Source organism: Ammodytes marinus (assembly GCF_949987685.1).
Source record: "Ammodytes marinus genome assembly, chromosome: 24".
NCBI classification, from domain to species: Eukaryota; Metazoa; Chordata; class Actinopteri; order Uranoscopiformes; family Ammodytidae; genus Ammodytes; species Ammodytes marinus.
The window spans coordinates 9,460,581-9,485,349 of record NC_137228.1 but is presented as its reverse complement, the minus strand read 5'-3'; the positions used below and the strand labels follow the sequence as shown (position 1 = coordinate 9,485,349).

General features: G+C 42.7%; 4 protein-coding genes across 4 annotated transcripts; 1 reads left to right on the top strand and 3 right to left on the bottom strand.

Annotated features, from left to right (window-relative positions):
* Positions 1-716: 716 nt before the first annotated feature.
* fastkd2 (FAST kinase domains 2) lies at positions 717-7,550 on the bottom strand. The gene is made up of 11 exons (XM_080052748.1): positions 6,377-7,550; positions 5,853-5,956; positions 5,641-5,749; positions 5,324-5,447; positions 4,914-5,053; positions 4,527-4,699; positions 4,007-4,170; positions 3,658-3,903; positions 3,047-3,134; positions 1,719-1,833; positions 717-1,330 (listed from the first exon to the last, which is right to left on the bottom strand). Exons 1-11 carry the CDS (start codon positions 7,043-7,045, stop codon positions 1,205-1,207), a joined length of 2,058 nt encoding a protein of 685 aa, XP_079908874.1. The 5' UTR covers positions 7,046-7,550; the 3' UTR covers positions 717-1,204.
* Positions 7,551-7,827: 277 nt separating this feature from the next.
* Positions 7,828-11,234, top strand: mdh1b (malate dehydrogenase 1B, NAD (soluble); the record flags this gene model as incomplete). Its single annotated transcript, XM_080053171.1, has 10 exons — positions 7,828-7,853; positions 7,937-8,045; positions 8,150-8,284; positions 8,381-8,523; positions 8,763-8,931; positions 9,272-9,614; positions 9,985-10,126; positions 10,480-10,655; positions 10,803-10,945; positions 11,046-11,234. The coding sequence occupies 10 exons, from the start codon at positions 7,828-7,830 to the stop codon at positions 11,079-11,081; spliced, it is 1,422 nt and encodes a 473-aa protein (XP_079909297.1). The 3' UTR covers positions 11,082-11,234.
* Positions 11,235-13,623: 2,389 nt separating this feature from the next.
* retreg2 (reticulophagy regulator family member 2) lies at positions 13,624-19,498 on the bottom strand. The gene is made up of 9 exons (XM_080053170.1): positions 19,219-19,498; positions 18,588-18,691; positions 18,053-18,083; positions 17,494-17,623; positions 17,203-17,287; positions 16,849-16,986; positions 16,328-16,416; positions 15,649-15,784; positions 13,624-15,147 (listed from the first exon to the last, which is right to left on the bottom strand). The coding sequence occupies exons 1-9, from the start codon at positions 19,470-19,472 to the stop codon at positions 14,363-14,365; spliced, it is 1,752 nt and encodes a 583-aa protein (XP_079909296.1). The 5' UTR covers positions 19,473-19,498; the 3' UTR covers positions 13,624-14,362.
* A 922-nt stretch (positions 19,499-20,420) lies between these two features.
* prkag3a (protein kinase, AMP-activated, gamma 3a non-catalytic subunit) lies at positions 20,421-24,305 on the bottom strand. The gene is given in 14 exon segments (XM_080052918.1): positions 20,421-20,542; positions 21,034-21,127; positions 21,233-21,379; positions 21,536-21,573; positions 22,189-22,354; positions 22,456-22,582; positions 22,686-22,740; positions 22,848-22,854; positions 22,858-22,908; positions 23,432-23,490; positions 23,566-23,647; positions 23,764-23,864; positions 24,051-24,090; positions 24,217-24,305. Coding segments are annotated over 14 exon segments (999 nt in total). The 5' UTR covers positions 24,235-24,305; the 3' UTR covers positions 20,421-20,528.
* Positions 24,306-24,769: the final 464 nt, after the last annotated feature.

The following is a 24,769-nucleotide window of genomic DNA, read 5'->3' as shown; positions in this document are numbered from 1 at the left end:
ATAATAAAAAAAAAAAAACTCAGCCAAACGTTTCTGGTTTGCACTCTTCCTGTTTCACTAGCTTGCCGTTTATGCCTCTCTCTCACACACACACACACACACACACACACACACACACACACACACACACACACACACACACACACACACACACACACACACACACACACACACACACACACACACACACACACACACACACACACACACACACACACACACACACACACACACACACACACACACACACACACACACACGGAACCCCCGATCTCTGTGGTCGAAACAGACAGTAGGTGGTGTCAGAACGAGGGGATTTAACCACATTCAAAGGGCTCATTCGGGTTGTGAATCAGTGAAAAGTGCGGATTAGTGACCACAATTTCAAAATGGCTGTTCCAGGCCTGATTGACATGGCACTCTCTTGCAGACAGTGCAGTTTTGTTTAGTAAGAAGTAGTGCCGCGTTCTCAGAGAGTTATCGCAGAGATTGTGGAGATATACAAAATACAACATGGAGAAGCGCACTTCAGACAATAACAATGTGCACCGCCACCGTTTCCTGTCATCCTCCCTCTACTTTTTCCCCCCTTCCCCGTGCTATTTTTTTTCTTTTTTTCTGCAGTCGCGGCTGCTTCAAAGGGCTCTACCTTTAACCCCGCTCACCTTGCAGTTTCTGCGCAAGCTATTGCAAACGCATACTGTTTTTTTTCTCTGCAGCTCTATCTCACTCATCTTACCACCGCAAAGCGTCAGCAGCAAGACACAGACACAGACACGTTGTTTCAGTGTGTCAAAGAAAATCTTATAATGAAAGATACTGTTCCTCTCCCAATCACTAATAAAATAATTCATCCAACTTTGCAAAGTTGTTTACGTGCAAGTTTTACAGGACATTTGAAAAAGCCTTAAATGTTTCGACCTTTTGCCTTCTTCGGTGTGCGGCTTTTCTGAAATCTTTCCAAAACAACTGATTCAAGTCGTTACTCCCACACTCCTTGCCATGCAACTTATGCCAACGTCTACTTTCATGTGTGCTTGAACTGGTCTCAAGATCCAATTTATCCAGAGACTACTTGTATTTACATACTTTAACATATTTATTCCTTCTTGATTGTTTACAAAGCTTTAACAAAAAAACCTGTGTGTCCATGATGATAGCACAGGTTGAGACTCCAATAAACACTGATATCTGTCCTTTAAGATCAAAGTTTCTCCACTTGGACTTGCACGTCTGATGTGTTGTTGAGGTGTTCTGGAAAAATCCGTGTCCTTAGCAACTGGACCCTCTCTTCCTCGGACACAGCGGACTGCAGCTCTGGCCCAGTTACCTAGAGGAAACAAAGGGAGAGAGGGATTGTGTAAATCTGGCGAGAAATCACTGAGATGCACATAACAATGATAGTGCTTCCAATGGCATATTCTCTATTTATCTATTCTAACATGGACGCCGGCTGTAGTTTACTTATCCATCCATCCATCCAACCATCCATCCATCCATCCATCCATCCATCCATCGTCGTCATGGAGGAACACAATATTTAGAAATATATATGCAAGGTTCAAAGGAAATCGGTGCATTGTTCATTTCTAAACAAAATGAAAAAACGCAAACGCTCATATCCATACAAGTGGCTGAAAACAGGTTTATTTAGATCTAAATTAGGGCTGAAACAAATGTGTTAAATGATGTTATTGGAATGGGCACATGACTCTCACCAGAACAGGCTCGTATCCCAGGATCTTCAGATGGCGAATCTTCATAGCCAGCAGGCCGCGGGGGTTGGACGTGCCATAGCAAAAAGCTGAGTGCGCTGCGCAAATAATTGCAACTCTAGGAGATCGAGACAAGAGTTTTTTCTCAGGTTTCAAAAAGGTCAAAATTTGAATGAAGGTACAGGCATGACAGGATGAAAGTGGAGGTATGGTTTATTGAAACTTGATTGGGAGGTGAAAATTTGAAACATACAATAGCAAACTGTGGCTTTTCTTATCGCTGAGACAATTGCTGTGTGTGGAGATTTTTGAAATCCTGTCACACACACACACACACACACACACACACACACACACACACACACACACACACACACACACACACACACACACACACACACACACACACACACACACACACACACACACACACACACACACACACACACACACACACACACACACACACACACACACACACACACATCTGTAGTCACAGTAAAGTTGTAATAGTTGAGATGTTTCATTATTTCTAGTCAAGTTACAGTATCGACTGTTTTTAATTAATTTTTAAAATTGAGTTTAATACCAATTTTCGAGTTCTCCGTTTTGAAGTTTTTAAACAGACAATTAAAATGTATTCAGTAAATCCTACATCATCAGAACCATTTGGTTGAATTTTTATGATGGGTAAATGTATTTATTTAAAAAATATCTGTGCAGCAGTGAGAAAGACAAAGCATATGTTACATGATATAACATAACTTTAAGGTTGCTTGTGCATAAAAAATCCACAGAAGTTAAAAACTGTATGCCCAAATTATTTTGAATAAACTAGATGTAAACTACAAAAATGCGCACACACACACACGCACACACACACACACTTTTCAGAAAATTACATATGCAGAACTTCTAGTTTAGTTTGTTTTGTTTATGTTTATGATGAAGTTTGAACACAGAAAGTCTTACATAGTTTACAAGCTTGCTTTTCGGTAAAAGCAGGTGACTAAAATATGTACATATATTCCTATCTCCAAGCTATAAAATGAGTGGTATTCAGATTGTAATCTTCTGCCCTTAGGAGCTCTTTGTATAACTGCCTAAGGTGTCAATAATGCCTAGACACTGCAATTTTTGCATGTAAAGTTCACGTTGTGCGTCATTGGCGAAACATCCTCTCTGTCTGCTTTCCCCTCATCAAACTTCATCAAAACGTGACATAAGCAACATTGAATCAAAAGCAAAATGTGCAGGGGGAAATGACACTGCAGTGCTTGGCACTGAGTGTGGTGACGTAATCGCCTGCTAACCAAACGCAGATACCTTACCTTTGACTGCTCTCTGATGGAGAACACTGCTCTTCTCCGGCTTCAGTCTGGATGGCTTGGTTTGGCAGAGGTTTGGTTATCACGGCATCTGAGTGACACAACACACACACACAAACAAACAGGTGATGTATAATAATAATTCCTTTTCTGCATATCTTCACTTCAGACTTTTTTTATATGATGAATTAACACATATTAGGTAATTAAAGCCCTTATAAAGGCAAATCCACAAAATCCTTCTATGTTATTTAGGGAGTTAAGTTTAGTTAGTAAAGATATTGTCATTTAAGTTTGATAAACTTTACAGAAATTCGGATTAGATGGAGGGGGGCTATGCTCTGGTTCTTATTACACAATAAGTATTTTGAACCAATCAAAATGCAGTTATCTGCCCAAACATTCTATAAAACCAATGACTATTGCCACAAAGAGAGTTTGAAATGGCCACTCCCGCAAATTCCTGTCATATGGTCAAGACCCTTTTTTTTAAACTAAGTTTTATAATATTTATGAACATTTATTTTGGATCAGATTTTTGTAAAGCTTATTGGTAAAACTGCCCAAAGCACAAACGCCACTAAACCCTCTTTCCTCCAATATTTTGTCTTTACCTATGAGGTAGAAGTTCTCCACCAGCACCTTCTCTTCCAGCATTGTGTCTGCTGCTGCCCGGTCCCCCAACACGCCCTGCAGTCCCTCAGACGGCCACCAGGGGACGGACTGAGCGCTGGGAGGAGCGGGGTCTCCCAGGAGAGATTCAGGGACAGTCAGGGGCTGAGGGAGGGAAGGGCGGTCCAGGTGGAGGCACAAATTCACCGTCTGAAACATTCTCTCCTGGCTTTGGAGAGACTTGGAGGCTGAGGGGGGAAAGGAGGAGAGTTCAGATGGATGTAAAATGGATATATATAAAAGAAAAGATGGAGGTCAAGAAGAAGACACCAGATTGATCCACTGTCTTACATTTGACCTTAAACTGCTCCAGTGTGCTGCTCTGTAGGAGCTGCTCCAGCGGTGCGGAGGGGAAGTGGCCCAGTAGACACAGATGGTACACAATCTTCAACAAGTCAAAGCCGGACATCTTGGGCAGATAGGCGTCCAGAGCCCGACTGAGACTGTCCAAGAACCTGGAGCAGCAACGATGACACCAAACACACATACTTAAAAACATGGATACCAATAAGTCAGGTAAGCCACGAAGAAACTACTGTTTGACCAATTAGCGAAAGGTTACTATAAGGTTGTAAGCTGCTTTTTAAATATGGCAAATGACATATCCTCTGTCCTGGTTTTGACAGTATATTTTGGCCATTGACTTAGCAACTTTAAAGTTACTTGAATTGGGTAGCTTAAGTAGGGGTACGGAGAATTGAAAACAATGGATACCATCTTCATTGAGTAAGCTGTACGCACAAATGTTTATGAGCATGAAGGGCCTTTGAGTGAGTACACTATGGAAGGTGGAGACATATGAGTGTCCTACTGTTGCCGTTGGTGCTGAAGATCATAGTTGAGGGAGGAGTACACCTTGAGGACACAGAGGAGGTCTTTGAGTGTCAGAGCTTCTGGATTGGCTATCACCTTCTCAGCAAACGCCTGCATGAGGGCAGTGGGACAAAAGAGGAGGTTCTCCAACACGGACAGGTACAGAACGGCCTGAAATGAGAGATGTGAAGAAAAAAAATGCATTAGCAGCCCAGGACAATGAAGACAAAGGTAAATATGGGATATCATGAGCTATATTCTAACATGTTGAAAAGCCATGTTGAGAAATACATTAATAAATTGATTATTGACGACAAACCTAGTACCGTTGCTGTACAGTAAAAAACATTTCTGTTTTCATATAAAAGGTGGTGTGTTGTAGCACCTGTTTGGTGGTCCATATGTCCATGACAGAGGCGATGTAGTCTGAAATGTCAGTGAGCAGACCCAAGTCTCTGTAGTGCAGCTCCCGGCAGGACTGGAGCACTTTGAACAATCTGTTAAAGGGGATTCCATTGAGGTTTTCTACCAGAGAGGACAGAGGAGGGACAGCACATTTAGTCAAACTGAATCAAGTATATTATGGTAGATTCTTCGCTGTCACCTCTGCATATCTGAATTTCATTTAAAAGGATGATCACACACACTCATTCAAACTCTTTAAAATATGCTACTATGTTTCCCAATTTTGCAAGCCAATCATTACCCCTGACAAAATCAATTTATTTTCTTTAAAGTAGGCTGTAATTCAATGTATTTAACAATTGTATCTTTAGAAAAAAAAAATAATGTCACCTCTGATCTTGTGACTGCAGATGTCCAGCAGTGGTTTGGAGTAGAAGCCCATTGTGGCCATAGTGGAGATCATGTACTGGGTGTTGGGAAGGCTGAACTGCTCTGTCATTGATAAAGCCTTTCTCTGGAGAACATGAGAGAATAAACAATGACAATTGGGAATTTTTTCTTTTTTTTTAACAAAAAATCCATAAACAATTTGGAATTTCAGTCAGTCTGTAAACTATGTGGATAATAAATTATCAACATGGATAGTTTTTCTAATCACATACAGATATGAGCTCCAAATATGGTTAAAAAAAAACACACAAGCCAACCTCTAGTTTTCTTTTGAGGTCCAGTGAGGAATCTTTCCCCATCAAACGCATCATGGTCTGGAGAGCCATGACATTCTGGATCCCGGGAAGACGGGCCTCAACGACAAGGCTGGGACACAACCACAACACAAATCAATGGGACAATACACACACGACTATCAGACCAATATTTGTTTTTATTTTTCACAAAAATTCTATATTCCAATCCTTACCTTAAGCCCTTCTTAAGTGCAACACTGTTGGGGCTCCCATCCATATGTTCCAGACAGGAGGCCAAGATGGACAGGCTTTTCTCATCAAAGTCATTCACGTTTTCCTGTTGGATTCAAAAAAGAAAGTCAGCAATTCTGGAGGAAGCTTTTTTGTCAAAATCAGTGAATGTCTCCACCCAATCCGCTACCTGAGTTGAAAAATAAAATCCAGTGTTAATACACAGTTTAGGCTCTGTAAACGTAGGCCTACATGTTGCTAGCTAAGCTGGGCCCCCTTTTGTTGACATACACTTTGTTTACATACCAGTTTACAGAGCCTATAGGCTGTGTATTAACACTGGATATTTATTTTCAGCTCTCATAAAGTAGGCTCCAAACAGGCAGTAGGATCATGAGGGGATATTCACTTCACTTGATAGATTGATAAAAAAGTGATTTTGACAACAAGCATCCTCCAGAATCACCAACAAATATACCAATCTGAAAATATGTTTGCTTGCTGATCGTCCACTCACTGGCCTTACCTGGCAGGATCGGAGGAAAGTCTGGACCACGCGGCTTCGTTGGGGAACGCCCAGTTTGACCATACTGAGGAGAGAATAGGCGATGTCCTCTGTGCGCATCTTGCCCACGTTCTGCATGGCGTCCTGGAGCAGGCTGTCAAACTGCGGGTGATCGAACATCAACTGCAGCTCGTAGCGCCGCTGCTCCTCCGACATCTTCTTGGTGCTGGTCCACATGTGCGACAGGCAGTTGCTCACTTGTCGCACGGTGGGCGAGTAATGAATGGTGAGGTCCAGCACGTCCGATGGGGAGCCACAGAGCTGCAGGTGGTCCACGAATGGCGACCTCCCTTGGCTCTTCGTCTCATCTGATTGGCTCTCAGCGGGAGGTTGTGAAGGCTCTGATTGTGTTGTATGAGCGGGGGAATTCTCCTTCTCAACCAACAAGTCCTCATTGTGAATCCTATCCTGGGAGTAAAACCTCACTCCTCCTCCTACTGATCTGGCAATACTCCCATGCAGCAGGCACTTGTGGCTTTGCCTGGTACGCCAAATGTGTTGACCAAGGTTAGAACTGTCTATTATGGATGACGTTGTCACCGGGAGACTGGGGTGTTGCCATAGCGACCGGCGGCTGCAAAAGCGCTGCAGGCTCCGTCTCATGAACGTTTCTGTCAACCAGAAAGACATTCTTCTCCAATGAGTTACGCTCAAAAAAAGTGAAAATATAAATGAGACAATATGGCGTACTTAATTTAAGCGCCTGTGTGGAGAAAATAGCTACTAAGTGACTGACTACAAAGACGTTAGGTGTTTAGCTAGCCTAATTGAACCAAAGTAATGGCAACTACTACACAATGAGCGTTAAGGCAATAGTTTCCACTTTACATTACTGCCCGCGTGTACTTTTAATGATCCAATTAGTTAATGCGAATGAAAAAAGTACTATGACTGCACTTGCAACAAGGTCAACAGACCCACTCCTTCACGTTATGAAAACACTGGTTAGCCTAGGTTAGCTATGCTTAGCTAAGTTACCTTACTCTAACCGTGGACACGTACGAGCAGTTGAGCCAAAGCAGCACCCGGCACTCGGTGGACCCTGACACATTTGGAAGAATGTTTGTCCAGTGAAGAGGGGTGAAAACAAAAAGAAACAAGTCCGGTCCATGTTAGCCGACAGCCTCACGCGTTGCTGCTTGCGGTGTGCGCTGCCATATTTAGTCCCCCCTCCCTGTCAACTTGGTACACCCATAGGTACACCACCACTCGACAGCTGTTAAAATATAACAAAACATTTGTATTGTGAATATAAAATGTCGCTAGTATACATTTTTTTTATTGCAGTTTATAATATGGAAATTGTACTTTAAAAACGAAATAGCTCTGATAATTTCTGTATGTTTTTCCTACAAGGACTCAAATCAGCGTAACACCCTCGGTTTCCTAGCAACCGACGCCATCCGGATACGATGGCCAAATTTGTGCTCGCTGGTTCGTTTGATTTGATTTTTTAAAGCGTTTATGTGTGTTTAAACATATAACATTTGTAATTAAAATAATTTCAACCTCCCCAGGCAGAACTGACTGCCCGCATTACGCCAAAGCGGAACTGCTGGGGGACAGTCTTCAGCGATCTCTACCGGACTTCAGGATCCACAAGATCTCCATCCTGCCAGGTGAATGGAAGGTAGGTCTTTTTGATTCACAAATAACAAAAGTATTATTCTTATGACTTGTTCAATGTTTTTTTTTTTTTTTTGTTTACCTCAATGTGACCTCTCTCCCGGTTAGGAATGGCTGGAGGCGACCTGCAAAAGAAATGGCTGGAGACACGAGCAGTCTCCTCTGGTTTGGAGGGAGCTGGTGGCCCAGGGGGGAAAAGAAATGCTTTTGGGGGGCTTCAGTGACTTCCTGGAGCATTGTCAGGTAGCCTATTATTACGTTTTTTAAAAAAAATAATATTTCAATGACTTCCAAACTTAACAAACAAACGCCCTGATTCAATTGGTTAATAATGTGTAGGATTACTACAACATCACATCAGAAATGCCCTCAGAAATAATGCTGAGTGTAGCAGCAGAGAATCTGGAGGCCAGGATTAACCTTATCGCAGAGGAGAAGCATCGGGCCAGTCTTTTAAAACCCTTTCACATATGGATCAGCAGGTAGGTTGGTCTGAATGTTTTTGAAAGTTTTTTTTCCCCCCTCTGAGGATGTGTGTGGAAATGTGTCTAAGAGTTAAGTGTGTCAACTGAACTGACACAAGAAAATAAAAGACGCCCTACCAACTGAGCTAAGGGTGCCCCCGGCAAAATCTTTTCTGATGTGCATGAACATGAACAATACTCAAAATGAGATAACAGGTGGAATAATAGATAGAATTTTCTTATACGTCTTTTGCCAGTGCTCTCAGCCCTACCTGCCACGTCCTGATCCCCAGCCTGCTCTCTGCCGAGGTGTTCCCCCGTGTGACAGCCATTAGCCTCTACCTGTTAGACTTGGAGGGGAGCGAGCAGGACCTGCATCAACTGAGGATAGAGACGGAAGAGCTGGCAATTCCTTTGCTCCATCAAGTATAGCATAACATTTTTTTTTTTAATTGATATTTTTTTTAAATCAGTGCATATCTCCTCACAATCCGCTACCTGTCTGTAGTGTGTGGTTATTTTGAGGGGTTCACACAGCATAGGCTCTGTCAACTGTTAAAGCAACACAGGGGGCTAGCAACATGCCAGTTTACAGAGCCTATAGGCGTGCGCGCGCACACACGCACACACGCACACACACACACACACACAATATGGACAGGTAGCAAATAGCAAGCAGATATTCCAAGATTTTGACATCAAACTTTCTCCAGAATCGCTGACTCCACCAAAAGCCATCAAACTAGGCTATATTATTTCTTCACAGGTGACCACTCATACTAATCTGCAACAGGCCTTCAGAGAGGCGAACGTCATCCTGCTGCTGGACGAGTGGTGGTCTGATGGAGAGCCAAAAGCAAAGGAAGATCAGGGGGAGAAGAAGAGGATAATCTCAGAGCGGTTCAGACAGTACGGGCAGCTGATTGACACCAGGGCCAAGAAGGATGTGAAGGTGATCGTGTGCGGCGACTCGTTGGTCAACCTGAGGTGCTCCATCCTATTGGACAACGTGCGCTCCATCGACAGCCACCAGTTTGTCACCATGGCGACACAGCTGGAGAACATGGCCAGGACCATCGTTGCAGACAAGCTGAAAGTGAAGCCCTCAGGTAAGCTATACTGTTTGGTGAATCTGATTTACATTTAAAGGAGGATACAGCGATTCTGGAGAACGCTTGTAGTCAAAATCAGTGAATATCCCCTCATGATCCACAACCTGTCTTTACTGTGCAGCTTGCCAGTTTACAGAGCCTAGGCTCTGTATTAACACTGGATTTTGTTTTCAGCGCACACACAGAATGTACAGGTAGGAGATTGTGAGGAGATATTCACCGATTTTAACAAAAAGTGATTTGGACAACAAGCATTCTCCAGAATCCCTGACTCCCCCTGTAATTACTGCATATTCACACTGCACTTAAGCAAAATCACTTTTCGTAAGATGAACGGTGTCTCTACTCCTCTCTCTCTCTGTTCTAGATGTCACAAATGTCATAGTGTGGGGGAACATCAGTGGTAGTTTCTACGTCGACCTGCAGAGGGCGAGAGTTTTCAACTATGACGGGCCCATCAAAGGGCCGGCATTCTTCTCCCTGCCAGTCCAAAAGGTTCTTCATGGAAGGTTTGTTCATATTAAAAGTAAGTATTTATACATACAACTGTACGTCAAACTGTTGGTTCAGAAGCATAGGGTGATTAGTTCTTAGTGTGCTTCAAATGCTAGATTAATGGCTTTTCTCATTTGATTTACTTTCCTCTTGCATGCATTTTACTGTTAAGCTCCACCCATCTGTCACTCGCTAAATAAACAAAATATGAAAAGGTCTACCTCTATCATCCATAGCCTGCTGTGGCTTCAATCTGTGTTGTCTGTTCTGGTTTCACAGTACATCTGCTCTAATCAAAAAGACATCCTTTGCTTAGATGCGTTAAAGAAAAAATTAAATATAAAGCCAATGACCTCATGTCTTCCAGGAAATGTTTCGAAACAGACTTACAGGACATGGTGTGTTGGCAGCGCGAGGCAGTGGCTTCCGGGACTTGCCAAGCAGCCGCCATGTCGGTCACCAACGGGCTCCTCACCGTCCTCAAAGCCTGGAATGGGATTTGTAGTCCTGATGACATCTTCTCAGTGGGTGTGCTTTGCCCAGGTAGAGCTACAGTCAAACATAATATGGGTGCAAAATTACATTGCAGCAAGCATGAAGTTTAAAATGTTAAGAAACATTTCAAATAAAGGATACATAATTGTAATTAATTTTTATTAAACTTATATGTGATTATGTGTTTGCTTCTAGCAGGCTACTACAACCTCCCAGAAGGCATTGTGGTCTCAGTTCCAGTAACCTTCACGGACGGTAAATGGGCCGTAGTGCGTGACGTGACTGTAGGAGACGAGTTGAAAGAGAGCCTTCAACTTTCTACGACGGAACTTAGGCAGGTATGTCAAGTTACCAAAATGGCCTCAATCTGTTGTTACCACAGTATTGTTTCAATCAATCATTTTAAAACCTACCAAAATATTTGTTTGTCTTTCCTAGGAAAAAGAACTTGGAAAGCAAAGTGAGCAGGATTAGCTGTTAATGTCTCAACAAGGATTTTGTGGCAGACAGGTGGAATTTGATACCATATAAGGCATATAATCAACTCTTAATGAATATATTACACCTTTCGGTCATGATCTATATGGGTGTATTTATCTTCACATACATATGGTGTCAATGTTGTTTTCATCCGCTAATTAAAAGTCAATATATAAAAGATAATTCCCAAAAAATAAAGACACGAATAAAGACAAACAAATCCAGATACATTTCATTTCCACATCTCAAAGTTTGTTTCAGTTTGTTCTTTTATTCTCTCCAGTTACATGTGGAGTAGCAGTTTGATTTCTACCAGTCAAATGACAACCAATCTTTTTTTATTCCCCCTGCTTTGTGAAACTGGTCCGTAGCCGCCGTATATTCTTAGATGTAAAAGATCAAACTGAGTACTTTATGGAAAAGGAGAAATTAGAAAATATATTCCTTTTTTTTTCTTAAAGTGTACAGTTCAGTAAGTGCCTTTTTTATATATAGTTCAAGAAGCGATATTTTATTTAAGCGTATATCACACTACTACCATACACAAAACTAGTCTGTTAATTGTCCTTCTCCAAATCTGATGTCAATGTTACCACAGTTTTACAGAAAGTGGTTCTTTAAAAGGAGGACATGTGTAAACATGTAATCCCCCTGGTTGGTAACTGAATAATAAAACATAATGAATTTAAATGGGCTTTCTTTAACCTTGAAACATTCAAATAGATGTTATTTTTTTTATTCCTCACAAATTGTGCAGTACTTTGTCAGTCGACAAGGAGAACTTGAACAGAGTGCTGTTTTTTACATGCAGAATATACAACGTTCTTTTTTTGTTTTTACTTTAAGCATTTTCTACACTATACACAAGGAGGCAGCGACTGGAAAACGGAAAAAAAAGTTAGTACAAATACAATGCACTACAACAAGTCGGGAAATGGCGTTTTCGGCTATGCTATATTCAATGTGTACAACCCACCCCTGAGATCTGGATGCTGAGTGGTTTAACAAAGCAAAAACCGCCCTCTTTGCACAGTCGCGCATAGTGCTAGATTATTTTCAGTCACGTTGAAAATGTGTCCCACAACAGCGGTCTGATAATGTATATTTGAACAAGTATGTTCCTCAAAAAAAATAAAAAAATAAGATAAAACTCCTTTGAAAAATGATTCTCAAATATTGAAGATGGTGAATAAATGCACAATGCGTGGCATGCATGGACTTGCCGTGGCACAAAAGGAGGTTATTTGGTAAATATACACATCCCGGTGATGACTATGCATCTCAAATAGTTGAATGCGAAAGGGGCCGTTTTCACTTTTCAAGAATGGAGGAGAAATTCACTTGCATACGGATGTATTAAATTAAATTATTTTTCAAAAAAATTGGTAAAAATGAGGCATTAATCACAGACGGGGAAGTTGTGGAACGTTTCTATTATATAGCGTCATCAAAGTCACTTCTGTGGATGGGTAAAGATGCTACTACTCGTCGACATCCAACAATGTCAGGGGATGAAGTTTCTGTTACCAGGCAACAAGTGAAATCCCACTACTGACTGAACGCTGCTGTCAAAACCGTAACCTTGGAGACATTAAAAAGTTGAGGATAAAGTGAGGGACGATACAATTTTTTTTTAAATTAACAACATTTCAAACCTGTATGTCCACCATAGAAAAAAAAACATACTCTTTATGGGCATCTGAATGGATCAAATTTACATTTAAATCCCCCATCTAAGTTTCGGCTAAACAAAGATTCGACTGGCCGTTAAATAAAATAATTTATAGCATATATTAATAGTTATGGAAGCCAACATTTCAACTCTTCATAACACCATCTAGATAAACGTTTGCTCCTGGAAGGGTAAAGCTCTTTGCCAAGGTAGAAAATAAAGGCATTATAATTTTCTTTTTCACTACGCAGCGAGAAATTTGCCTGCTTATGTTACAAGCAAATTTCAAAGCTAGATATAAACTGCCCGGCAACAGCCCTGACAACAATGAAGTTTCTGTTAACCCGAGCCAGTTCTGCACTGAACATGATCCAGGCAGTAGAACAACCACTGTAAATGCATTATTGATGATTTCTGAATTAGCTTGTGTACTTAAAAGTGTGCCGTTGTGTCAGCGCGAACGCAGCTTGATGAACCTGATAATGTTAAAGCCCCTGTAAACCCATAAAAAGAAATCCACAAAATCCTTTTTACTTTGTAATGTGGGGAGGTAGTTGCATGATAGTAAGCATCTGAAAAGATTTAGGCATATTTATCGATCCAAATGAAAGATCATGTCATTTAAGTTTGATCAACTTTTTGAACCAATCATGGCATTTTTCTGGCCCGAACGATCTATAAAAACAATGACTGTTGCAATCGGAGTCTGTTCAATACGGCCACGCCAACACAGCCTTGTCAAACGGTATAGACAGTAGAGAAGCCTTTTTTAAACTAAATTGTGTGTGTGTGTGTGTGTGTGTGTGTGTGTGTGTGTGTGTGTGTGTGTATATATATATATATATATATATATATATACACACACACACACACACACACAACTGAGAAGATAGCATTTTTTGTAAAGGAACACCACATTTTCAACACAAAGCATCAAAAAGGAGGATTCAAAAGTTTTTTGATGTCAATGGGTCACAGGCTTGATGCAGTTATTGCAAGCGAAGGCTTTGCAACAAAATATTAAGTCTTATTCACTTTAATCTATTTTAAGTCTATCTGTTCCAATACTTTTGCTCACCTAAAAATGTGGTGTTCCTTTAAATAATGCTATCTTCTCAGTTGTTTATCAGATCCAGATGTGAATACCTGGAAATGAAAGCTGAAATGTTGATCTATTGTCTCATATTCATATGTTGGTGTCAAACCCAAATGTTTCCAGTCTACAGCAAAAATAAAGGAATTGGACTCACTGTTCCGATACTTATGGAGGGGACTGTATATATAAATAAAATATACATGAACAATTATTTTCGATCAGATTTTTGTAAAATCTTATTAAGACACCTGACTTGATATCATATATTGATTTTTACTATTTGAGAGCAGGTTTCCAGAGGCTTTAAGGTCTAGGACTAGAAGCTGGAAATGAAAGGCTACGCAAGCAGAACGCACCGAGTACTAACGCCCAACTCTTTGATAAAGGTTTTTGTATATAGTCGTATGTATGGGTATAATGTGGTTCTAATGGACAAATAAAAACAAAACAGTTGGGAGGTGGGGTGGGCTGGGGGTGGGCTGGGATAGGGGGGCAGGAACAAAGAAGCTATGACTGGGGTTGATGCTGAGGAGATGGAGGTGTCTGTGGAGGTCTCGAGGCTCCGCCCACCAGCTGTCCGTCAGAGCCCAGGTCCAGCCCTTCGTCCAGCTCATCCAGTTCGCTTTGGTCCAGAAGCTCAAAGTCCTCTTCCTCCGTTTCTGCGGGAACCAGCCTATTGTCGGGCATCTCCTCTTCCCCAGCAACGTTCTCTGTCGGGATTGCCTCGTCCGGGTCGGCGACGGCAACCATCGGACCGATTGTAGTGACTGTAGTGTCGGTGGGTTGGGTTGGGGTCTCCATTGCGCTAGGCGGGGTTTCAGCGGGGAGAAACTCGGCTAGGGACGGCTCCTCGCTGGTGTCTCCGGAGCGTAACAAAGCCGACAGAGTGTTTTGAACCACGGTGGAGATGGCCGTGCTCACGATCTCCTCGCTCAAAGCCTCCAGCGAGCGCTGCTGTTCACCCTGGATTCCTGCAACCTCCTCCTCCCGAACAAGCTCCTTCCCCGCTTCCTCCCCTGCCCCCGGCCGAGGCAGTGTGGGCCCCTCCCCGCCCGGTGGTCGTCCGTGTCCGTTGAAGTGCGTGTTGACAAAGTGCAGCGGTGAGGCCAGGTGCTGGAGCAGGAGGCTGGCCGGGCTCAGCAGCTCCCCCTCGGCCTGGGCCCCGGCCTGGGCCAGAGGGAAGTGGAGCAGGTGGCGCTCCATGGACGGGAACTCCTCCACCGACGGGAACTCGGGGAGGTCGCGCAGGAAGGCCTCCTCCGGGTCGCTGTGTACACTCTGCTGGTCCAGGTCTGTAAGGAGACGGGGGGAAATACAACTTCATTGAATGCAGCATCTAAGCCAAAAATGTACAGATGGGTTTTTGATGTTGTCAAATTGAATGAAGATTACATGATGCAATGTCATAGAATTGACTGTTCACATACACAAAGAAACAACACGGAAGATGGAATAATGTGCAGTACAAATGTTAACTTACACACTGTTGCATTATATGCAATTATTGACACTACACTCAACCAGGTAACAGCAGCAGAAAGCCAGGAGGGTTATTACTACCTTGTTTCTACATAATCAAAGAGTTGCCAAGTCTTATTCAATTTGTCAACAGAGTCTCATAAAGGTGAATCCAACCCCTACTAGCTTCAGGTGCATAACATCACAATCTACATGCTCAAATGGTTATAAACCTTGCCATACTTGAAGAGGACTGTCTTCTCTCCTAGTTCCCCAAATACAGCCCATGACGGAAGAAATTAAAAAGACAGAATTTTTCAGTGACATTGACCTACCTTCCGAGACGTCGGTGAGCTGAGGAGTGGTGGCTCTGGACACAGAGAAACCCCCGCTCTCCAAGATAGACGCCTCCTCATCCGACAACTCCGAGTCTGTGATGGCCATCGCAAGGGCTGTGGTCTTTGCATCCACCTGAGCAACGAAACCACATAATTATATACACATCATATTTATTTACATGATCTCCAACAAAACAATATACAGTTCGTGTGACTATAAGTGAGACGTTGCCATCAAGAGTGAAGCGTTACTTGAATGTACAGATGCAGCAGTGAGGTAAGGTCAAGCCTTTAACATGTCAGAGAAATGACTGCAGTTAACATTTCAATGTATAGCTTTACACTGTGCTCTGCAGGTCTGAGTTCATTCCATAGACACATCCACAGACATGAAGTCACTATGGCTGAATACCTGACATTACTTCAAAATTGTCAAGTTGCGATAACGGAATGTGGTGGTACTTGAAATATAGTCACATAGCTCTATTACAATTCCACAAACCCCATACAGCTACTGCGGCGGCTTCCTCTGTAGGTTTAATGCTATATATATATATATATATATATATATATATATATATATATATATACACACACACACACACACACACACACAAGTGTGTTCTATGTGGCGGTGTAACTTGGGTCGGATTTCCCGGTGTGCGTATGTGTATACCGTTGGTGCGAAACAGGACAGCTCTTCCTCGCTGTCGCTCTCCGTCTCTGCCTGTGGCTCGTCCCCTTCCTCCATCTCCTTCTTCACCTCTGTTGAAACACACACACACTATTAAATATCACTTTGGTAAAGGAAATATGACGACACAACAGCAACAAACGGCCATAAGAATTGACTGAAAGATAGAAAGGCACCTGATTTCATCTCGTACTTTGAGAATAAGTGTATGTGCAAGTATGAACATTCAATTGGGAGATAGGGGATCTAGGAACAAATGTAATAAGAGGAATTTATAATCCCACTTTCTTGAAATTCAATACCGCTATACAGAATTCACACAATTACATAGCAGGTGGAGTTACAATGGCTATTGTTTGTTTGTTTGCAGTGGTTGAAAGGTAATCCAGTCGATTCAAAACACAAGCTCTTTGTGTAAAATTTCCTCCTGTAAGAATTTTATGAGAAGTAGCGTGTTTAGGCCTAAAGTCTAGACCCCGAAGGCTTCCCATTAAGACACTCACTCCTCTTGTCGTGCTTGCGATGCTCGGTCTCTCCCTTCATGCTGTAGTCCAGCTTCATCATGATTGGCTCCAAGCCCGTGTACATCCTCTGGATCAGCTCATGGTACACCACCAGCGGCCACAGCAGCACGCTCAGCACTGAACAGGGGGGCGCGCACACACACACACACACACACACACACACACACACACACACACACACACACACACACACACACACACACACACACACACACACACACACACACACACACACACACACAGTTTTATGGTTCACAGGTGTCATTCAGATACATTTGAAACAGTTGATGTGAAGACTTTAAAAAAAAGTGCATAAGGTAAGAAGTGACTCACCTATAATATAGGAGATCATGATTCCTGGTACATAATGTCCAACCACGGCGAGTGCAAAACAGCCACTGCACGTCATCGCACTGAACTGGGAACACAGAGCGTGTTGGTGGGATTAAGCAATAGAACATGCAACAAGCTGCAAGTTACATCTACTGTATGTGTGTGTGCAGGTGTGTCTTAGTGTCGATGTATGATAGAAGAAATTGTGTGGACGAATCATGCAACAGCAGCACCAGCACTGTTTCAACATGTCGGAAATGTGTGAATGTGTGCAAAGCCAAAATGTCAAACCTTGCCGTGGTTCTGCCGCTTGTACTGCAACATCTCCTGCAGGTACAGGCAGCAGTACAGGTAGCTCTCGGCCAGGTGATGGCTGAGCTCGGGAATGCTGAGTAGGCGCTGCTCGGAACCAGTCGTCTCGCTGCGCGCCAACAAAAACACAAAATGGACACTTCAAAATAGGACGAAAATCTGTAGTTTTTTTTGCTTGTAGTTTGAAGAGATGTAGAGCAGAATTGGATCATGTAATGGCAGTTTTAAGGGTGGGATATGCACACAGATGAATACAAACAGAACAGACTATTGGTTATAACGCCTGTGGCCTCAAATTAGACACGATGTGACATGTGAGGAAAAGGTCATTTAACATAAAGAAAGACTTTAAGCCAAGTAGAATCACTTATATTTATACAGCCCCATGTCCCAAGGAACACATTTGCTGAGAAGGGCCTTAACTTCACGCTGTTGGAATCGAACATATGCACTTATTTTTAATAGCTACAGGATTAAGCGTTGAGAAGAAAGGGCTATATTCCCAGTCAAGTCTGTTTATCATGTACACATTACACACCTTTGTACAGGCTGGGCATCTGCATGTTGAACTGCAGTAGGAGAAAAACACACAATTAGAAAGATTATCATGAGTGAAAAACATAAATAAATAATTTTGTTTTGGTACACACAAATCAAATGACAGTTCTTTCAAGATTTCCATAGAGCTTCAATGTGTGAAAGGCTTTTTTCAGAATATTTTTTTTGCTTTATGGGTTTGTGCGTGTGGAGCATCCAAAGGTGTGTCATTTGGCCACATCTGATATGATGGACATTATGCACTGTGTTTGATTACATGTTTACTGGAATAAAAATATTAAGGAATCCGCAATAAAGCTAAATTAAAATTCAATAAAATGCAACTAAAGGCAGATAAGCACATGATGTCGACCAGTCTCCTCTCCATCCACTGTGCTCCAAAAATAAAGATTTTGAATTGGCTCAGTGACAGTGAACACAAGTGCTTCTTGAGCGATGATTGACAACAGGCTTAGGGGTAAGATTTGAATTACAAATATATATATATAAAATTAGGAAAAAGGGCCTGAGCTCACCGGTAATGATGGGCAACTTGGGCTTCCATCTCTCCAAAAGCATGAGCCCCAGCAGGGACACACTCAACAGGAAGAGAGGCCGAAGGGATGTGGACGACAGGAGCCTGTAAGGGACAAACATAGATTAGAAACCGCCCACCAACTGGCTGATGTTTATCACATAAATACAACAAACATTGGCACAACATAAAATCTTCCGTATTTCAATAAATACATCAACAAGGCAGCTGCTCGTTCGTCGGCTGTGACTGACAGCTGGGTTCTTAACAAGGCCCGGGCCACTCACTCAGCATGACAAGAGTGTTTAGGATTAAGCCAAACATAAGATAACAAGTGTAGCAACTCGAAATAACTACATTAGTATGTTTTTGACCAAACAGGTAGGTTATGTTGTTGCTGAAACTGTTTAAAGCACCCCGCCATACTTAGTGTGCTGCAAATTAAGTATAGACTGGTTGCACACACACTACGTTAGCATTGAGCTAAAGCCGTGGGATTAGCTAATTTATCTTGACATTCACTCGTAATGGGTGATATAGCCGTTGATGTTAGCCAGCTAACTAGCGGTGATAGCAAAACTGTTGAGAAAGGTTGGGGAATTTCTACGCGAACTTTTATGAGGGACAGTTACCAGAACAACGTGTTTAGCGTGAGGGCCACGGTGATGCTGTACAGCGGCCTCTCCCACACCAGTAGCCTTTGCAGCCAAAGCAGTAGTAGTTCATACGGCGAGAGCCAACCCTGGAGACGCTCCCGTAGACGGACGAGCTCCGGGTCGCCGTCCTCACAGCCCTGGTCCGTATGCCCCGTCGGGAACAGGTCCTCCAGGCCCACGGCAGACGAGGTGACAGAGGGGCGTCTTCTTGCCTCCTCTCCGCTCGCCATGTTTCTCCCCCACTTTGTTATGTTGTTTTGGATGTCACGGGGTGTATATGGAGGGCTCAGCGTCAAGCACGACGGACTTAAACAACTCGACGTTTCAAAATAAAACACATTGCACATACCAACAAGTAACAGCAAATATTTTATTCATAGTGAAAGTACATATATTAAGCCAAAAAAGGGGGGCGGGGGGATAAATGAAAATGAAATAACAGTTATGTAACGACCTATGCTCACACAAATAAGACAGTGAATGGTAATTTTAAAACCACACGGTGCTGTTCAAGGTTCACAGCCTTCAATAGCCTACAAAATCCTTGCAGATGACAAAGGACATTAAAGATTTATCATTTAATTCTGATTTGAATTTATGTCACATTACTTTATTTTACTTTGAAGGATGAGTACACTTCTGGTAGCATTTTCTTTTGATAATTTCTGGCACCTTGATGTACCAATGACACAGATGGGGCGGACGGAACCATGGACGGAACACACGAGCGCGTCACGGATGAGAAAAAAAAGTGCATAGTCACGTGTTTCCTTGTTTACCGTATAGGAAACGGGGTTTATGGTTTAATCTAATGCCCAAGAGCACCACCGTGTGGTTATGGATGCTGCTGCATGCGTGAAATGTTGCATACAATTAAAATACCTGCAAAAGCTCCAAATAGTTCTAGCCAATCCTGCAACTATTTAAATTTGATAGAACTATAGCCTATATGTGTTCATGTATATTTTTCTTATTCTTTATAGAGCTTAATTTTACCCCATATAAACACACTTAAACCATACTGCATTTTTCCAGGAAGTGTATTTTGAAATGACCACCCACCAGCAAGGATTGATACAAATGTTTAATACAGATATACACAGAATTGAATAAACATATATAGATCAATTTGATCAAATGCGGCCAATGTGGACATTGCCTTGGAGACCAATGTCACAGTAATCACGGTCAGCTCACTGTCCTTTATAGTTGCGCCGCGCGCACAGCACATAGATCAAGGAGACAACCAGGGGAATTGTTCTTCCTCTTGTGATCTCTCATTTTAGTCACAAGTCAATTTCTGAAAGACACAAGCAAAAGCTACTAGTATTCTACTCAGCAACTATCCCAAAAAGTAGTATCCTTGCTTGCAAAGCATTGGTTAAAGGTGCACTATATGTAACTTTGGGTGTGAACAGATGGGTGAATGGGTAAAAATCCTTCCCAATGTCTGTTTTGATGTTTTTTATCATGTTTTATCGCACTTTTGATTTATAGTGATAGAATAGTGCACGCTCAAGGAGCAGGGTTTTTGAGTTGTTAGAGCACATGCATGCATTTTACGCATAAGGTTTAAGGATTCTTGGTGCTAGTACAGTAAGCAACCACACAGCAGGGTGGGAGGGGGGCGTTGTGGGATGGGATGGGGCGCTTGCCTGGCGTTGGAAAAAGGGCTTTCAGAGCCTACCTGGCTGGGTACACGGCCAGGACTCAAGCCTACACAGATGGTAAAGTAGAGAAGGAGAGGACCCCTCCGTCCCCACTGGTGCTAGTACAAAAGGGCTTCAATACCTGCAGGGGTTAGAACCATGGCCTGCAGCAGGTCAGACAGAGAGACGATGCCCCTCACCACGTCCGCCCTGTCCACCAGAACCAGCCGATGGACCTGGGGGGGAAGTAAGAAGGAAATTGACACAGAAAAAGCTCTCCTCAATTTCTCCAGTCTCATGATTCAATCTGAAAGCCAACTCTTTTGGAGGAAAACCTCTACCTCCGCTTTGACTAAGCGGTCTATGATGGTTTCCAATGTTTCTTCGGGGTAGCACTTGATCACCCCCTCCACGAAACACCAGCGTCTGCGTACTGCCTCCCCCATAGTCATGTCCAGGTTGTTGTAATTCTTCTGGGCGGCCAGATTCTGCCAGGGTGCAAACACACACTCAGAGTGAACAATGCTATAATATGCAAGGATAATAGGCTGCATGGTGTTGTACGGTGTACTGGGACTTTCAAAATGGGGCCTTTGTTCAACAAAAAGCGTGCAAGACATTGCATGCATCGCTATAGTACTTACAATGACATCAAATCTTGAGTAGAGGGATACCACCCTACCTGAGGAAAGAAATGTTTTGATATGAAATAACAATGCTAGAGTCTGAACTCTGTGACAGGATATTTGCTTCTGTCAAGGGAAACACCTACCAATAAATAGTAATGTAAAAAACGTACAGGTCACCAATTATGCAATTTAACTTTTTCATGGTTTTTCATCATTAATATGGGTCCCACGTGTGTCTAAAGATTCTTGTGTTTTCGAACAACCTTCACTCTTTTTCTGCACCTCCACCTGTCTGAAAACCTGTGTTCAAAAACGCCAGTCAGATTTCTCCCCCAAATGATGTCATAATGGGAGAAGCAACGTCACCTCATTACCAACCTAATTTAGCACTACCTCCACCTGTGATAAGCTACGCCCCCAGATCCCCCTGAATCCAACTGGCAATAAGATTCAGAGCCAATCAGAGCAGACTGGGCTTTTTGGAAGGCGGGGCTAAAAGAGACAGGCTCTAAAAGGGAGCATTTCAGACAGAGCCTGGATAGGGGATTCATCACTGGCACTGTGAGAAATGATGACACTTCCGCATGAAAATAGGTCTAGTGAAAACCCAAATATCAACTATGAACCTGAAAGATAGCATTATATAGGTATCATTTTTAAGAGCGTACCTTGTTCGTCAACCACAGGTAGCGCAGACACCCGCCTTTCCACAAAAATGGAGAGGGCGTCGTAAAGCGTGGCCGTTTGCGGAACCGTGGCGATGTTCCGGAAAGTTCCAATCCCGAGCTCCTGGATCGTCCGTCCCATGAACGCAGGCTTGGGAACCTTTTTCCCCTGAAACCATTCCGAGAGGCAGTTTGTGGGAGTCCTTTTTGGTTTCTTTTTTCATGGCACGGTTACAACAAAACGCCGATAAATACATCCAGGTTACTCACAAATATGTGGAGGAACTTGAGGATTCTTTTGTGGGTCAGAATGTGCAAGACATTCCCAGACTGGGGATCGATGACCGGCAGCCTGTGGATCTTGTATTTGAGTAAGGAGTAGATGGCGTCAAAGAGGCTGAGAGGAAGAACATAGTAAAGAGGAATCTATTGTCACTTGACTGTAGAGTGCAAATAGAGTAGCAAAGATTTGCATGTGGGAGAATGTTATGTGCACTCACCTGGCCTCTGGAGAAATACTTATGAGGACGTGATTGGTACACTGTAGGTAGACATCTAGACAGGGGAAGAGAATGGGAGAGAGAGAGAGGGGGGAGCTCTGATGGAAATTGACAGAAATGTGCATGCGGTGATAATATTATTGATCAGTGTTGGCTATTTACTTTGAAATTAGTCACCTCTCCATGTTTCAATCTTGTGGCTCTCCAGCTCACACATCTGGACCTTTGCCGAGGGAGAACCCGGTGTCGAGTTAGGAGTCAATAATGACGGGGAAAGGACACCAAATAACTATCTGTTGCTTAGTTTTTACTTTACAATCTTAAAGCTATAGTGCGTAAGTTACTTATGTTGCCCCCATGAGAAATTCCGAGTAATTACAACAACACTGTCAGCCTTACTACATGCTGTAAGCCTTCAGTGATCACACATGAATTTTATATCTTCTGCTGTAGGCGTCTGTCCAGGATTTTTTCTAAGCAGCAGAATCAGCCACTGTCATTTCTCGTGGGCATTTCTTGAGCTCCTGCGCCGGGGGGGCGACACCGTTTTGTTAATGCTGCCATAGTGAGAAATACACAGAGAGTTTTTTGTAGCGCTGATAGGCTTACTCAACTTTGTGTCAACTCGTTTGGCGATGGCTTGAATGTGACGGATATTCATTTATATGAGAAAGTTGCGCACTATAGCTTTAAAATCACAGGGGAATAACAAAAAAGAAGAAGAACTGATGTGTGTCCATGCTCACCAGTGGGGACTTGTAATAGCAGTGGAGGATGTTGATGAAATCTGTAATAGTCAGCATACCTGCGTGAGGGAAAAAAGTGGATTTATGTGCAAGTTATTATAATTCACAGAGGCCTACGCTTCACTGTGACCTACCCACAAATCTCTGCAGCTTGCTGTCCCACAGAGGCGCAGCCCTCAAGCCGTTTGCCACCAGTGCAAAAAAGGCCTTTTCCACCTTCGAAAGGAATGCATTCACACAATCAGAAGGAGCATTTTACAAGCAAAAAACAAGACATAACAACCCAGATTTGTAATGTTCCCTTTCCTTGCAAAAGCTGCATTCTGACTTACTTGCAGTGTGGTATCAAATATGACCAGTTTACAGCTGGTTGGAATGGCATCATAGCAGCTGTGACTCTTCATGAAATTCATGTAGACTGTGGCATCAGCGTCTGTGAGGTAACATAATTTCAAAACAGAGACTGATATAGATAGGACACGTTCGTGCACACACACGCCTGCTAATACCTAGTTACAAACTAGCACGGGCAGCACAGATCCATTCAGTATGCTTCCCATGTTTACTTATACAATCTGATGCACATTTTAATGAAATAAAACAATGATTGTAATGGTACCTTGTTCCTGCATGTCCTGCTTCTTCTCTGGGAATGAAACCTACAACATAGCAAGCCAAACATTCCCAGCATGACATTGCCAAAATAGTTTGAAATACACACTACTAAGCTCAAACAAGCACTCCTCCCCCCCATTAGTTACATATATTCCAAACTAGCACTTCACCTGGGAGAAAAGATCCATAATTCTGTTTTATGTCCATGAAAAAGTTGTTTTCTCGGGGACACAGCAAACTGGAAAGAGTGTCTGTTTATTACCCTTTGCCTCGGAAGCCGTCGGGGTCTATATTAGGGAACTCTCAAGTGGTATGTGTCAGGCTAGAGGGGAGGGGTAAAAGAAGCTGGCACAGGCCTTTACGGGGAGAGTTCACTGCTGCAGGATGCATGCTGCCAAAAAGCAGACGACTGCTTTCCAGAACTGTAAAACTGACCAACACCTTCCATTTGACAGCTGTTTGAAAGAGGAATGCAAGGACCTTTCAGGGCACAATCCTAATCTGTGCTGTAACAACTTGCCACCTCGAATCATATTCATTTGCTGGCTGCAGCACAGACACGAGGTGGAGCTTTTTGCTTAGTTAAATCTTTTGAAGATGTGATTTATAGAACCTATAGAAGGTAAAGTTTCAGACGATACGCCAGAAATCAAAATGGCATGAACTCTTTCTGTCTATAGAGTAAATGTCAGGCGACATACAGTAAAGGTCTAGGGTCTATTG

Bases quoted from the DNA above. Each gene is read 5' to 3' on its own strand.
- retreg2 (XM_080053170.1), bottom strand. From the start codon at position 19,472: ATGGCGAGCGGAGAGGAGGCAAGAAGACGCCCCTCTGTCACCTCGTCT. The intron at 16,987-17,202 runs GTGAGTCACTTC...CCCCCTGTTCAG, and splicing joins CATGATCTCCTATATTATAG to TGCTGAGCGTGCTGCTGTGG. The intron at 16,417-16,848 runs GTGAGTGTCTTA...GTGTTTCAACAG, and splicing joins TCGCAAGCACGACAAGAGGA to AGGTGAAGAAGGAGATGGAG.
- fastkd2 (XM_080052748.1), bottom strand. From the start codon at position 7,045: ATGTCTTTCTGGTTGACAGAAACGTTCATGAGACGGAGCCTGCAGCGC. The intron at 5,957-6,376 runs GTAAGGCCAGTG...TGAATCCAACAG, and splicing joins CTTTCCTCCGATCCTGCCAG to GAAAACGTGAATGACTTTGA. The intron at 1,834-3,046 runs GTAAGGTATCTG...TCGATCTCCTAG, and splicing joins CCATCAGAGAGCAGTCAAAG to AGTTGCAATTATTTGCGCAG.